The 16332-nt window shown below is 46.7% G+C and overlaps 1 protein-coding gene across 1 annotated transcript in view; it reads left to right on the top strand.

Moving 5' to 3' along the window:
* The first annotated feature begins 856 nt into the window (after positions 1-856).
* OSCAR (osteoclast associated Ig-like receptor) overlaps positions 857-16332 on the top strand; it is a 29434-nt gene continuing 13958 nt past the window's right edge. Inside the window, exons 1-5 of the mRNA XM_068527184.1 lie at positions 857-893; positions 1543-1575; positions 3611-3910; positions 4820-5101; positions 5431-5602. Of these exons, the coding sequence (XP_068383285.1) occupies positions 857-893; positions 1543-1575; positions 3611-3910; positions 4820-5101; positions 5431-5602 (824 nt within the window). The remainder of the gene's footprint in view (positions 894-1542; positions 1576-3610; positions 3911-4819; positions 5102-5430; positions 5603-16332) is intronic.

Here is a 16332-nt window from a genome sequence, read left to right as displayed (position 1 = left end):
TTGGCGCAGCAAGCAATCCCAGGGGGTGGCGGGGGTGCGGAGCACTCTGGGAGTTGTGGTCCTGGCCCGCTAGCCTCCACGGGCTGAATCCGCGCGTGCGCACTGGCGCAGAACAGCGGTCCGAGCCGACGGCTGCGGGGAAAAGAGGCGGCGCTGCAGATTTAAGTGCAAACCTGTCTTGGCGCACCTGCCGCCGCTCTCTGTTTTTTCCATCAGCCTAGAAAGTCGTTCCAGAGGAGTAACTTCCAGTCCCCCTACTGAGGTCCAGCTAAGGCGGAATGCATCAGTCCTCATTTTATAGTTTACTTATGAGAGCCCATTTTACAGATGGACAAACAGAGGCTGGGAGAGGACGAATCACCAATTTGAGGTCTCAGCTTAAAATCGGTTCGTCCTGCAAGCCCTAAGTCTCATCCCAGAAGGGTTAGGGGCCTTCTGTATACTCTCACAGTGCCCTATGTGACCTCCATTATGGCGTACATCATTTTGTTTTGTTTTAACTAACCTCGTCGGAATCTGCCTTTCCATCAGGCTGGGAGCTACTTGAGCACAGTAATGGGGTCTGACTCCCTTCTGTGCCCCTTTCCCCCAACCGTGTAGCACAGGGTCTGGCACGTAACAGGTGCTAATTTTTTTTTTTTTTAAGTTTAATGAACACAACAGTTATGACTGCGGCCTCTCCCAACTTTTTCCACAGCACCATGGGGCTGTGACACAATCACCCAGGGGCCCCCACCTCGCTCCTTCCTTCCCTAAATAGGGCTCTGGCTTTCTGATGTTGCCTCATTTCCTGGTAGGGGAGAGGGCACGGCCAAGCCCTGGCTCCTGTTCCTGCTCCCGCCGAGAACTGCCCACCATGGCCCTGGTGATGAATCTGCAGCTGCTGACTCTCTGTGAGACACCCCACCCCCTTCTCCCTGGGCCCCTGGCTGGGCTGGGGTCTCCCTGAGGCCAGGTGTAGGGTGATCAGGAGGCACGAGCTGAGGGTTTGGAATTCTAGGCCAGAATAACAGGACTGGGGCTCAGACCCCTGGGTCCTAAGGCAAGAGGACCCAGGGGTCCTGAATTCCTGGGTTCCTGGAAGAGGAGGAAGTTGGGGGCAGGATTCTCTAGATCTTGAAGCAGGAGAGGGCTAGGGAACTGAATTCCTAGGGACAGAGAACCTATAGTCCTAGACCTTGATGTGGGAGGGAGATGGAGAAGCCAAGACACCTGGGAAAGAAGGAAACTGGGGGCCCAGACTCCTGCAGCCCAAAGAGGAGAAACTGTGGGCTCAGATTATTGTCTCCTGGAAACGGTGGAATCCAAGGGCCTGAACTCTTGGGTACAGAGGCAAGAGGGGCTTGGGTCCAGACTTTTGGGCCCTTAAATAAGTGGGGACTGGAAGTGTGAATTTATGGCTACTGAGGAGGAAGTATGGGCAAGATTTCTGTTTCCCAGAGGATAGAGGGCCTGGGGACTTAGATTCCTGGGTGCCCAATGAGGTGGGGCCGGGAGCAGCCGAAGGGTTTGACAAGACCAAGCCCCTTTGACCTTCTATAGGGCTGGTGTGTCACGCAGACATCACTCCAAGTGGTGAGTAACACTCCGCACCCATTCTCCTGTGTGTTGCTGACACCCCATTTCCAACTACTCAGATTTTATTTTGGTGCCTCCCCTCACCCCAGATTTCCTTACTTCCCTCCCCCTTCCTTTATTTCTTTCCCTCCTTCCTTCCTCATTCATTTTAGTGACCGGTATAGGTAAGTAGTGAAGATCATGAACTTTGGAGTTAAAGAGACCTAAGCTGGAACCCCAGTTTCACCATCGTATTCATTTATGACCTTGAACAAACCACTGAATGCTAAGACTCAGTTTCTTTCTTTGTAAAATGGGCTGTTGTGAGGATTTAATAAAATCACATGCATAAAACCCTTGGCTCAGAGCTTGGCAAAGTGCAGGGCTCAAGAAATAGGATCTCTGGCAATGCCTATTATTCCCCTTTGGAAAGTAGGGTCCTCCACCCTGAGACAGCTCTGGGTTTCTTTCCAGGGTTTCTGATGGGTGAGACCTCTTCTTCCTCTCAATTTCCCTCCATTACACTCCAACTTCAAATAAGAATCACCTGGAGAATCATTAATATCTTAGCTATCAATTTATTTTAATTATTTTTTAAATGTTAAAGCTAACATATATTCATGGTTTTAAAAATTATTATCAAGGGACATATAACAACCTCCTTCTTCCCCTTCCTCACCTTCCTTAAATAATCTCTGAATCCTTATAAAAAATTTCCATGCTTTCAAACACACGTATGTATTTTTGTACTTCTTTTTCTCCCAAAGCAAAACTGGTATTTCGTGACTCACGTTGTTCCGCATCTTACATTTTTCACTTTGCAATCTCTCTTGGAGACATTTCCATGTCATTGTAGCTAGCTCTACCTTTTTCTCTCTTTTTTTAAAGCTGCTGTCTAGCATTTGCCATTGTACGGCTGGATTCTAGTTTACTTGGTCCTCTTGATGCATATTTAGGTTGTTTCCAACTTTTCCCCTCACAATGATTGCTGCAGTGAGCGTTTCTGTATAAGCTTTTTATAAGTGCCCATGTAAGTACATTTGTCTAGGGTGGACTTATTGGGTGGTTGGTCATGCCCTTTGTGTGTCTTGACAGAAACTGACAAAATGACTTCTCAAAAGATGCAACTGAGTGCACCTAAGTGCCTGTTTTACTACATATTCACGCAAACACGATGTTAACCATTATTTAAATTTTTGACAACCTGAGAGACAAAAATGTCTTACTATTGTTTTAGTTTTAAAAAATAATATCACTAAGGTTGGACAACTTTCACATCATAACCCCCAAATGTGTTTTGGTCAGTTGGACTTCCTCTTCTGTGAATTGCCTATTCATATGTTTTGCCCAACTTTCAGCTGAACTGGCTCTAGGATTTCTTTCTACACTCGTAACCTATGTGATTTATGAATAAGCCATTTCTGCCAGTGCTGTCACTTGTCTTCTAGCTTCATTTATATGTCTTTTCTCATACACAGCTTAAAAATGTTGAAGCTGTCAACTTAATTAACCTTGTCGCTTCTGAGTTTTTCATTTTATATTTTAAGACAGCCTTCTCTACCCCCAAGACAAATATATTTTCCTATATTTTCTGTTAATACTTTTTTATAGTTTTTTTTTTTTTTTAAAAAAAACACATGTAGTTCTTTACATTAATCTGCAATTAGTTTTGGGGAATGGTGTGAGGTAGGGATCCAACAATTTTTTTCCCCCAAATAGATAGCAAGTTTGGGCAACTATTGAAATATGTCAAATATGGTACAAATATTCTGGAGGGCAATTTGAAATCACAGATTTCTGGGACCCAATCCCTTGAAGTGATGTTTAAAAACCGTGGAGTAAAGGTCAGGAGTTGATGCCCTGCTCCTCTGATTTGCAGCTAATTTTGACAAGCCTTGGTTGGGGTCCAATGTCTCCCCTATTTTACAAGCAGGGAACTGAGGCTGAGAAAGGGCCAGTGATTCTCAACGAGATTCTCCTCCTACCCCAGCTGCCCCCTCATTTCCTTGGGCTCCTAGGAAGCCTGAGGACCCAGGCAGCCCCATTTATTCAGTCCCCCCAGCCTCATACCCCAAGCCGTGGCTGGGGGCTCAGCCAGCTGCAGTTGTGACCCCCGGGGTCAACGTCACTTCGAGGTGCCGGGCACCCCAGCCCACCTGGAGGTTTGCACTCTTCAAGTCTGGAGAGATTGCTCCTGTGCTTTACCGGGATGTATCTGCGGCGCTGGCGGAGTTCTTCCTGGAGGAGGTGACCCCAGACCAGGGGGGCAATTACCGCTGCTGCTACCAGAGGCTAGACTGGGGACCAGGTGTCTGGTCCCACCCCAGTGATGCCCTGGAACTGCTGGTGACAGGTGAGAGCCTGGGGGAGGGGGGTGTGGAGAAGGGACACAGGTGGGATGAGGGAGGGGGAGGAGGGGCAGAGAGAGAGAGAGAGAAAACACACCAGAGAAACAGGGGTGATTCTCAACCAGGGGCGATTGTACCTCCCCCCACCCCCACCCCAAGTTTGGCAACATCTGGAGACATTTTTGCTTGTCCCGACTGGGGAAGGGTTTGCTACTGCCATCCCACGGGTAGCCATACTACAGTGTACAGGACAGTACAACCCCCCAACACCCCACGCCCAAAGAATTATCCAGATCTATCCAAAAATGTCACTAGTGGAAATTCCCTGGCCGTCCAGTGGTTAGGACTCCGCGCTTTCACTGCCAAGGGCGCGGGTTCAATCCCTGGTCGGGGAACTAAGATCCAAAAAAAAAAGTCACTAGTGCTGAGGTTGAGTAACTCTGGGAGAGACGCACCCTCTGAGACCCGGGGGAGTGAAACACGAACGAGTGGGACGTTAAAAACAGAATTTTAGTGAGGCACCGGCACAGTGGGAAAAAGCGACAAACGGGGAGGGAGACAGACGCAGAGGCACAAGGGCACAGAGAGGAATACGGACACAGAGAAGCTGAGGGAGACCCACAGAGAAGGGAGAGACGTCGAGACACTAGCCAGGACAAGAGGAGAGAGAAGTGCAGGGGGAGGCAGGCTGAGAGACTAGGAGAAGGGGGAGAGGGAGGGAGGAAAGGAGAGCGGAAAAGAGGAAGGAGGGAGGAGGAGGGGAGAGAAAATGGGGGGTAGGAAGAGTCGGGGAGGAGGGGAGAGAGGATGAAGCGGGAAGAGTCGGGGGGGAGACGGGGGGAGGAAGGGGGGAGAGAGAGAAGGGGAGGGGAGAGAGGACCAAGCCCCCCTGTCCCGGTCCTCCTCCCCCGCAGACGAGCTGCCGCGCCCGTCGCTGGTGGCGCTGCCCGGGCCGGTGGTGGCGCCCGGGGCCAACGTGAGCCTGCGCTGCGCCGGCCGCCTGGGGGGCATGAGCTTCGCGCTGTACCGCGAGGGCGTGGCGGCCCCGCTGCAGTACCGCGACTCGGCGCAGCCCTGGGCGGACTTCCCGCTGCTCGGCGCCCGCGCGCCCGGCACCTACAGCTGCTACTACCACACGCCCTCCGCCCCCTACGTGCTGTCCCAGCGCAGCGAGCCGCTGGTCATCAGCGCGGCCGGTGAGGGGCCCCAGCCCTCTGCCCCCAGACCCAGGGGTCCAGACCCCCGGCCCCTCCCCCCTCAGACCCAGGGGTCCGGACCCCCAGCCCCTCCCCCCTCAGACCCAGGGGTCCGGACCCCCAGCCCCTCCCCCCTCAGACCCAGGGGTCCGGGCCCCCAGCCCCTCCCCCCTCAGACCCAGGGCTCCGGGGCCCCTGCTCCCATGACCCCCCTCAAGTTTGAGACTGGGATTTGCGTCCCAACTCCACTCTGGAGGTTAGGGAGCCAGAGGGTGGGCCGAACCTGTGGTTCGGACGCTGACCGCCTCTCCCCCTTGCTGGCCCCGCAGGCTCGGGCTCCTTGGACTACACCCAGGGCAACCTCGTCCGCCTGGGGCTGGCGGGCCTGGTCCTCATGGCTCTGGGCACGCTGGTCGTTTTCGACCGGCGCAGCCAGAATCGCGCCCCTCGTTATCATCTGGGCCTGAGCCTCAGAGGACAGAGAACGTCCCAGAGAGGATGGTGAAGAAGCTGGAATCCCTTGGGTTGGACCGCCCTTCCAGGAGACCCACAGCCCTCCCCGCTGAGCCCAGCTTCCCGAGTAACAATAACCTTTGCACCACGCCCTGCATATCTTCCTTTTGGGTCGTTTCTCCAGGACCTCCCACATCAGCGGGAGGCACTATCTGTGTAGTTAAGCCTTCCTCGCCAGGAAGACCTGAGCTGGAAGCCCCGTGCGCTGCTCGCTCCCTGCGGGATATTAGGAGAGCGACCCTTCCCCAGCCTCGGTTGCTCTGTCTGTAAGATGGGAGCACTGAAAATACCCACTTCATCAGGGTTAAGTGGACAATGCATCTGAAGGGTTTAAAACAGTGACTGGCTCACAGAAAACGTTCATTAAATGTTAGCTACCGTATAAAAGCTATTTCTATCCGACTCGCAGATCCCAAGTGAAATTCTAGTTGTTTTCCAGTGGTTCATGCTCCAGCTCACCTTTCACGCAACTCACCGTCGTTCCCTTCATGACATCACTCTTGGTTGCCAAGCAAACCTCTTCCAAAGTCCTACTCAGACCCTCCCCAAAGGCAGACCAAGATAAGACCACCATAGAATTTCTTCTCCAATTACAGCTTCATTTGCTCACAGCTGTTTTCCTTGAACCGTCATTATCATTAAGGGGGGTCTGTTGCCAAGGCAACAGCAAGTGCAGCGTGTGCAAGAGACCTTTGACCTAGACCCTAAAATCTTCCTTCTGGAAGCCCTGGCTACTTGCACAATTTTCTCTTGAATTTATTAGTTTAACTTCTAATTTTATCTGGCTAATCTTGATGCCTTTCTCATGCTCAAACACACATTTTCCGTCCCTAAGCAAGTCTTACCACGCACTCATGTGTTCTTGATTTATGCCTAATTTGGGTGGAGCACACATCCTCTTCTGTTTTTATTAAAATCTCCAACTTCTCCTTCCTCTCTTCCCAGTTTATGGAGAAGAGGATGACTTCCTTTTTTTTTTTTTTTTTTTGGACAGTCCCAGCCCCACCACTCATTAGGTGGGTAGCCTTGAGCAACCTACAGATCCTTCTGAGTTTTCACCTTTGAAAGGAGAAACTAAAAATATCTACCATCTTGGGACTTCCCTGGTGGTCCAGTGATTAAGAATCCTCCTTCCAATGCCAGGGGCACAGGTTGGATCCCTGGTCAGGGAACTAAGATCCCACATGCCCCGGGGCACTAAGCCCATGCCACAGCTGAAGAGGAGCCCGCACGCTGCAATGAAAGATCCTGCGTGCCGCATGTAAGACCCAATGCAGCCAAAAATAATAAATAAATAAATAAGTATATTTAAAAAATCTACCATCTCAGTTCTAGAGAGAATTAAAGAGATAACTTGTCCCCAACACATGGAGAAAGACGGCAAAACCTCAGATCAGCTGCTTTAACTCCCCTCATCCCCCCCTTTTGGGGAGAGGACATAGATTAAGAAGCAAAGTTTGTATCTCAACCCTGTACACTTATCCATTTTTATATATATAAACTACAATTCAAGTTCCACGAAGCAATATTTACTTCTATTGCATGGATGCACTGACATATTCTAGTTTATTAAAAATGCTGGGGCTTCCCTGGTGGCGCAGTGGTTGAGAATCTGCCTGCCAATGCAGGGGACATGCGTTCGAGCCCTGGTCTGGGAAGATCCCACATGCCACGGAGCAACTAAGCCCGTGCACCACAACTACTGAGCCTGCGCGTCTGGAGCCTGTGCTCCGCAACAAGAAAGGCCGAGATACTGAGAGGCCCGCACAGCGCGATGAAGAGTGGCCCCGCTTGCCGCAACTAGAGAAAGCCCTCGCACAGAAACGAAGACCCAACACAGCCAAAAAGAAAGAAAGAAAGAAAGAAACTTTCATTAAAAAAAAAAAATGCTGGCTATGATTCCCTTCATTGATGTAATGATCCCCATGCCTAACACACACACACACACACACACACACAAGATTTGAGGAAAGATGAGCAGTATTTATTTTTTTTAATAAATTTATTTTACTTATTTATTTTTAGCTGCGTTGGGTCTTTGTTGCTGCATGCGGGCTTTCTCTAGTTGGTGCGAGCGGGGGCTACTCTTCGTTGCGGTGTGCGGGCTTCTCATTGTGGTGGCTTCTCTTGTTACAGAGCACGGGGTCTGTGCACGAGGGCTTCAGTAGTTGTGGCACGTGGGCTCAGTAGTTGTGGCTTGCGGGCTCTAGAGCGCAGGCTCTGTAGTCGTGGTGAACAGGCTTAGTTGCTCCATGGCATGTGGAATCTTCCCAGACCAGGGCTCGAACCCGTGTCCCCTGCATTGGCAGGTGGATTCTTAACCACTGTGCCACCAGGGAAGCCCACGAGCAGTATTTCTTGATGTGTTCTTTTGTTTCAGAAACTGACCTAAACCAGATCCTGTAGAAAGACTGGGAAATTTAAGTTGTGGGTAAACAATATAAAACGGCATTATTTCAACACCCAGTTCTCTTAGTGGGTGTCATTAGGGTACTTCACTGTGAGATGAAGCAGAACTGAGTTGTGAAGTCAAATTAGCTGCCTGCATGCATTGACTTGCTGAAGAGCTAGGAGGAGAGACTCTGAGTGGAACTTGCTGTGTTTGTTCTTAGTAGCAACGTGGGACCCTAGTAGAGCATTTCCAGGGCAATCCCCCTGGCACATGTGGGATCGAGGACGTGGGAGATCAAGGTTTGAAGGAGAGAACTAGACCTGGATGGGGCTGCAAAGTCATCAAATCCAATCTGCCTGCTTTACAGAGAGGAAAACGGTGGAATAGATATAGGTAACGTGAAGGTCCCCCTAAGTCATACGGAGAGTCAGTGGAACACCAGGGGGGCTCATGGTGAGTTTGCTCTTCAACCGGGCTCTGTCTATTCACTCATTCAACCATTCATCTACCTACTCATGCATTCATTCTGTCGTCCATCCATTTGTTCATTGATTCTTTTTTTTCTAATGGCACATACTATTTTATTTATTTATTTACTTTTAAAATATTTATTTATTTGGCTATACCAGGTCTTAGTTGTGGCATGTGGGGATCTTTAGTTGCGGCATGCAAACTCTTAGTTGCGGCATGTGGGATCTAGTTCCCTGACCAGGGATTGAACCCGGGCCCCCTGCGTTGGGAGTGTGGAGTCTTAGCCACTGGACCACCAGGGAAGTCCCGTTCCTTGATTCTTATCCTTATTTCCATCTATTCATCCATCCTCTGTTCACTGGTTCTCATTTGCACATATCTATTCTTTCATTTGCCCTTATCATCACTCATTCTTACATCCATTCATTCATTCCTCCCTTCATTAATCAATCAATTTATTAATCCACTCACCCATTTACTTACTCCACATCCACCAACCTACCCATGCATTTATCTATCCAATATACCCAAAAGTAGTAGATAACCCAGTGACTAGCACAAGGCTTCACAGAGACCAAGTGTCCAATAAAAGGTTATTGAGGGCAGAGACCTAAATAGACATTTCTCCAGAGAAGACATACAGATGGCCAACAGGCACATGAAAAGATGTTCAACATCACTAATTATTAGAGAAATGCAAATCAATGCCACAGTGAGGTATCGCCTCACACTGGTCAGAATGGCCACCGTCAAAAATTCTACAAAGAATAAATGCTGGAGAAGGTGTGGAGAAAAGGGAATCCTCCTACACTGTTGGTGGGAAAGTAAATTGGTGCAGCCACTATGGAGAGCGGTATGGAAGTTCCTTTAAAAAACTAAAAAATAGAGTTACCATATAATCCTGCAATCCCACTCCTGGGCATATATCCAGAGAAAACTCTAATTTGAAAAGATCCTTGCACCCCAATGTTCATAGCAGCATTATTTACAATAGCCAATAGCCATTATTTACAATAGCCATGGAAGCAACCTAAATGTCCATCGACAGATGAATGGATCAAGAAGATGTGATGTATATATACAATGGAATATTACTCAGCCATAAAAAAGAATGAAATAATGCCATTTGATGCAATGTAGATGGACCTAGAGATTATTATACTAAGTGAAATATCTCAGACAGAGAAAGACAAATATTTATGATATCACTTATATGTGGAATCTGAAATATGATACAAATGAACTTATTTACAAAACAGAAATAGACTCACAGACATAGAAGACAAACTTATGGTTGCCAAAGAGGACAGCAGTGGTGAGTAGGGGAGATAAATTAGGAGTTTGGGATTAACATATACGCACTGCTATATATAAAGTAGGTAAACAACAAGAACCTACTGTATTGCACAGGGAACTATACTCAATATCGATAATAACCTATAAGGGAAAAGAATCTGAAAAAGAATACATATATATGTATTCAGACATATATATCTGAATCACTTTGCTGTACACCTGAAACTAACACAACATTGTAAGTTAACTATACTTCAGTTAAAATAATAAATGCTTACTGAGTGAATAATAGTCACACTAATTTCCGTTTCTACTATTAACTTCTCTCTACCAGACGTTCCACATATGTTATTCCTCGTCATCACCAGCAGCCCTCCGAGACACATACAGGTGTTTAACCTGAAACTTCAGAGTCTGTGGGGTTCGACTGCCCTCCCCCTCCCCTGCGGCTGTCTCCTAAAACCAACAACAATCTCTTCCAGTTTGTTGAGTCAAGACTTCTAGATTTTATTGGCTTCAGTCTCCTCCCCCACTTTCACTTTTAAATGAGGAAGAGGAAGGGGAATGTTACCACCTCGAACACTTGCAAAGTGATTTACGGTTTTTGACACAGCGTTTCCTTTGTTCGTCACCCATAAATTCTCAAGTTTCCAAGATGTCCATAAGGAGGTGTGATGCATCTGGTAGTCTCTCTTTTCTGTTTTCTCTTGTCTGCTTCACTCTACTCATCCTTCAGGTCTCAGATTAGATGCTGTTTCCTCTGCAGACTCTTGCCTGACCCATCTGTGCTCCCACAGTGCCTTATCATACCGTGATTATTTATCACGCTATGTATTAACTCTCTCTCCCAGACTAGAGCACACGCGCCTGCCAAGGGGGACCAGGTCATTTTACCTCCACATCTCCAGGGCCTGGCACATAGGCGGTCTTAGGAAACATGCACATTCTGACTGGATGGCTCTCCATGCTGAAGGTTACACAAGCAGGCTCCATATGTTTACCCTTTTATGGTGGGCAGAATAATGGTCTCCCAAACATCTGGTATCCCAGTTCCCGGAACCTGTGAATATGGTATACATGGCAAAAGGGACTTAACAGGTGTGATTTAATTAGGAATCATCATATGGGGAGATTATCCTGGATAATTTGTGTGGATTCAACATAATAATTTTAAGAGGGAGGCAAGGGGGTCAGAGTTTGAGAAGGCAATGTGAAGATGGAAGCAGAGGTCAGCGGGATGCAGGACCACAGCCAAGGGATGCAGGCCCCTCTAGAAGCTGGAAAAGACAGGGAATTGGATTCTCTGCTAGAGACTCCAGAAGCAACACAGCCTGCCGACCTGTTTTGGACTTCTGACCTCCTGAACGGAAAAATAAAACATTTATGTTGCCTTACGCCACTTAGTTTGTGATAGTTTGTTACCACAGCAGTAGAAAAATGAACGCTATTAGCTACTTTTGTCTACTTTTGTCCCCGTGCTTGCTTCCCCCAAGGTCTCATTCATCTGCTTATTGCACGTTTATCGAATGGCTACCATGGGCGCAGCACTGTGCTAGGTGCTGGAATTACAAGGGGGTAACAGCAGACATGAACTCTACCCTCTTGAAGCTCACAGAGAAATTTATACTCACCGTCTTGATTAGGGGGCACTTTACGCTGCCATGACAAACCCCCAAGAAAAAACTACCTATAATTTTATTTCTCTCTCACTTCAGTACATAATTGAACAGTCTAGAGCTGTTTATCAACAGCTTTGCTTTTATCAACATGTAGCTTTCATATGTGGTTCAGAGCCAGCAGGAAAGGAAGAGGGAGGGAGGGAAGGAAAGAGAGAAAGAGAGAGAGAGAGAGAGAGAGAGAGAGGGCCCATACAATTATTTTTAAGAGCAGCAACCAGATTTTGAACATGTCTCTGACCAGAACTTACAGGCCAGGTCTAGCTGCAAAAGTGTCTGGGGAGGTGGGGGCATACAGGCTCTAGAGAGTGCCCTTCTAAAAATGGGAGGGGGTTTCTGTTACTTAAAGGAAGAAGGGAAATTTGGCTGCTGGGAAACCGTTAGCCATCTCCACCATTACAACTATAGCAAAAAGAAGAGGGAGTTTCGAAAGGAAGATTTGATCTCATCATTGAGATCTCTGAAGAAGTGATGTGAGATCTGAAAGATGAGCAGATGTTAACTAGGGGTCTGGAAGGGTGTTCTAGGCAGAGGGAACAGCATGTGCAAAGGTCCTGTGGAGGAAGCAAGGCGAGTGTGGTGAGGGACTAAAAGTCCTGTCCTACTGCCACCTTGTGGTCACATCTTTTTCCTTGATCAGCACTGAAATCCCTGAACTCACTATAGGCACATAATAGGGCTGCACCTGAAAGATGGTCAATGTGGCTGAAACAGATAGCATAAGGATGAGAGAAAATGTAGTAGAGGTAAAGCTGGAGTGTCAAGCTGACCTATGCTTAACTTTGTAAGTTATAATAATAAGTTTGTTATTCAAAGGGAGATCTGACAAACATGGCCCTGGCTGTCATGGAGATTAGAATCTAGGAAGGATTTTCTAGAAAAGTTCTTAGATGAACTTCTCTTTCTAAGCCTGCATCTTCCTTATCATGCATTATTTATTTATTTTCCTTCTCTCCAAGGGAAATATGGGAATAAAACATTGTGAACACTTCCCAAATAAGTCCCATTAAAATCAGCATGCCCCTCCCCTATGTTCATAGCAGCACTATTTACAGTAGCCAAGACATGGAAGCAACCTAAATGTCCATCAACAGATGAATGGGTAAAGAAGATGTGGTATATATATACAATGGAATATTACTCAGCCATTAAAAAGAATGAAATGCCATTTTCAGCAACATGAATGGACCTAGAGATTATCATACTAAGTGAAGTAAGTTAGAAAGAGAAAGACAAATACCTTATGATATCACTTATATGGAATCTAAAATATGATACAAATGAACTTATTTACAAAACAGAAACAGATATAGAGAACAGACTTGTGGTTGCCAAGCGGAAGGGGGTGGGGGAGGGAAGGATTGGGAGTTTGGGATTAGCAGATGCAAACTATTATATATAGGATGGAGAAACAACAAGGTCCTACTGTATAGCACAGGGAACTATATTCAATACCCTATGATAAACCATAATGGAAAAGAATATGACAAAGAATGTATATATAACAGAGTCACTTTGCTGTACGGCAGAAATTAACACAACATGATAAATCAACTATAGTTCAATAAAAAAAAAAATCAGCATGCCCCTTTCTTAGAAAGACAACATGGTAGTCACTTCTGTTGTTTGCCAGTGTTGGGGAGGGGGAAATTTCCCCCTCTACCCCTTGAGTTCTTGTGGCTGGACTAATAATAACACTGACACAAGACAGACTAACAGTAAGACAGGTAACCAACCAGGACCTACTGTATAGCACAGGGAACTCTACTCAATATTCTGTAATAACATATATGGGAAAAGAATCAGAAAAAGAATGGATATATGTATATGTATAACTGAATCACTTTGTTGTATACTTGAAACTAACACAACATTGTAAATCAACTATACTTTAAAAAAAAACAAAAACAAAACAACCCAAGGACTTCCCTGGTGGTCCAGTGGTTAAGACTCCTCGATCCCAATGCAGGGAGCCCGGGTTCGATCCCTGGTCAGGGAACTAGATCCCACATGCATGCCGCAACGAAGATCCCGCAAGCTGCAACTAAGACCCGGTGTAGCCAAATAAATAAATTTTAAAAATTAAAATAAAATGATGCTCAGAGAGTGAACAAAATCAGGCAGTTTTTATATATTTTTACACAAACAATAAATTTGTGAGGATTTGACAGGACAAAAAACTTAGATGTGGGTGCTTAATTAGTAAGGAATTTAATGCAAAGTTTGGGCTTGGGTAGTAACTTTAATTCAAAACAATCAATATGCCATTGAAGCACATTTTGGGGTGGCCTGCCTTTTGCCCCAACACCAAGGATCTCCAAATGATCCCCATTTGGGGCACTAGTATATGAATGAGCCAAAGAAGGCCTCTGTATATGCGTGTACTTCTTCACAGCAGGCTGAGATCCGTTAGCTCAAAAGCCCATTGGCGCCAAACTCAAATTTTTACACATGCAATTGTTTAAAATATAGACCCAATAAGCAGATTTTTAACTAGTTAGAGCCTGCCTGCTTTGCATACCCCAAGAAATTGCAGCCAGCATCTGCCAGCCATAGGTAAACCCTGTACCACCACAAGACCCCCAAACTGCTGCTGTGGGCTGGAGCTCTCTGACCCGAGGCTCCCTGCCTGTGCAGGGGAACAACAGCGCCTAGACCCAGAAGCCTCCTTTTCAATAGCCCTCTTGTTCCCTAGCCCACCTCCCCTTCTGGGTAGTAGCCCCCAGCCCTTTGCCTTTGTCAGGTTTCAAGCAGTGAGGACCCTCCTCACATGCAAACCTGTCAAAACAGCCTCCAAAGAAAATTCCTTGTGTGCTACTGCCACCTTGTGGTCATATCTTTTTCCTTGCTCAGCGCCAAAATCCCTGACCTCATTAGGGGCCCAATACAACGGCACTCGCGGGCTTTGCTGTCTGTCCTGGACGATAAGTCGTGGATGGCAGTGGCGAGTGTCACTCCGTTCCCAGCTCTCTGTTCCACCTGAAACAGTGACCAGCAATGCTTGAGAAGAGATTCTGGCCTCTCCATCAGTCTGGGTACCTGAGCGAGAGAATGAACAGCGCCCCCTGCCGGCTGTCTCCACTATTGGCTCCCTGCCCCGTCTGGCTCCAGGCACCTCTCCACCTCTCCTAAGAGCCAATCAACGTTACCGTCTTTTTTTTTTTGCCTTGCTTCGTGGCTAGGGATTGAACCCCGGCCATGGCAGGGAAAGCCCCGAGTCCTAAGCACTGGACCGCTAGGGAATTCCCAATGTTACCTTCTTTTTGTGCACCTGTTTCAGTCAATTAGGACTTCTATAACAAAATACCCTAAACAGGGTGGCTTGAACAACAGAAACTTATTACTCACAGTCTGGAGGCTGTGAAGTCTGAGACCAGAGTGCAAAGAATGGTTTTGGTGACAGCCCTCCCCTGGCTTGCAGACAGCTGCAGAGAGGGGAGAGAGAGAGATATCTCACCTCTCTCATTACAAGGGCACTAATCCCATCATGGGGGCTCCACCCTCATGACCTCATCCTAATTACCTCCTAAAGGCCCCATAATACCAGCACATCTAGAGCTAGGGCTTCAAATAAGAATTCGGGGGAGGCACAGACATCCTCATAACAGCATGCTTCTAGAGATCTTGTATCCATTGCTTATATCTAAAGAAGTATGGAAAGTTCATGCCATGGTAAGGGGGTGGTTCTGCTATGGCATCCTGGAAACTTTTCACATATTCATTTAGTCAGAGGCTTGAACTGTAGCCAATCTGAGTCTTGGCAGAAAGCTTAAAAAAAAAAAAAAGAAAGCTTATGATCCTCCTGGAACATGAGAAAATGAGAGGCTTGTGAGCAGCTGCTATCTCCCATCTCCCACTCACTTTTTTTTTTTTTGGCTGCACCTCGTGGCTCAGTTCCCCGACCAGGGATTGAACCCAGGCCACGGCAGTGAAAGCCCAGAATCCTAATCACTAGGCCACCAGGGAACTCCCTCCTGCTCACCTTTTTATCTTCCCTGGAGGCTTTCATGAGACAGTTTCTCATTGCTTCCTGGGTTCTGATGAGATGTCTTTCTGCCCAGTCCCCCTCAGATTGGAGCTGCAGAATATAAAAATGCTTAGCTGTAGTCTAGATTTGACTCTTATACTATACTAAAAAGGTATTTGGTCTTTGTTCCTGGCTGCTGGCACAGAGCTCCTACAACCCTTGTAATTTCCTGAGTGAGGGTGGTGGGAGTGCCTTGTGTTCTAATGAGGCCACTCTTGGTGGGTCTCTAGGGGCTGGTCATCAGAAAGACAAAGTCTTGATTAGAAGCGTGGAACTTTCATCACCACCCTCAACTTCCAGAGAGGGGAGAGGGGCTGGAGATTGAGTTAATCACCAATGGCCAATAGTTTAATCAATCACGTCTATGTAATGGAACCTTCATAAAAACCCCTAAACAAAGGATGAAGATCTTTCTGAGTCATAAAACTGATTTAAGGAACCTGGTTAGATAAAGTACCGAGATGAAAGCATTCCCAAGAACATCAATCTTGTTTTCTGGTGGAATGTGGAGAATTACATGAGGATTCATAACTCTTACCAAATTGTTCTCTTCTCTATTGAAATAAGTTCACACACAGAAGTGGTATTTGAACAAAAGGGTCTCATAAGAATCTCAAGACTTAAAAAAATCATTGCCACATCTTTTGAAAATAACTTTCCAAGAAACACCTGTAATTATAATTGGTTTTCCTCCTTGATAATTTGTTGCCTTGTTGATTTTTCTATGTTCCTAAATGGTAAGACAAGTAAGATCTATCAAGACAACAGAGCCTCAGGACTATATTTGCTCTTCTTCCAAAAGAAGGATGGAAAAAACAATAAAAACCTGTGATTTGCTTGGTTTCTCATTTTAACA

The sequence above is a fragment of the Eschrichtius robustus genome, chromosome 19 (assembly GCF_028021215.1).
Source record: "Eschrichtius robustus isolate mEscRob2 chromosome 19, mEscRob2.pri, whole genome shotgun sequence".
NCBI classification, from domain to species: domain Eukaryota; kingdom Metazoa; phylum Chordata; class Mammalia; order Artiodactyla; family Eschrichtiidae; genus Eschrichtius; species Eschrichtius robustus.
Note: the sequence above shows the minus strand (reverse complement) of the source record. Positions and strands in the feature narration are given on the sequence as shown.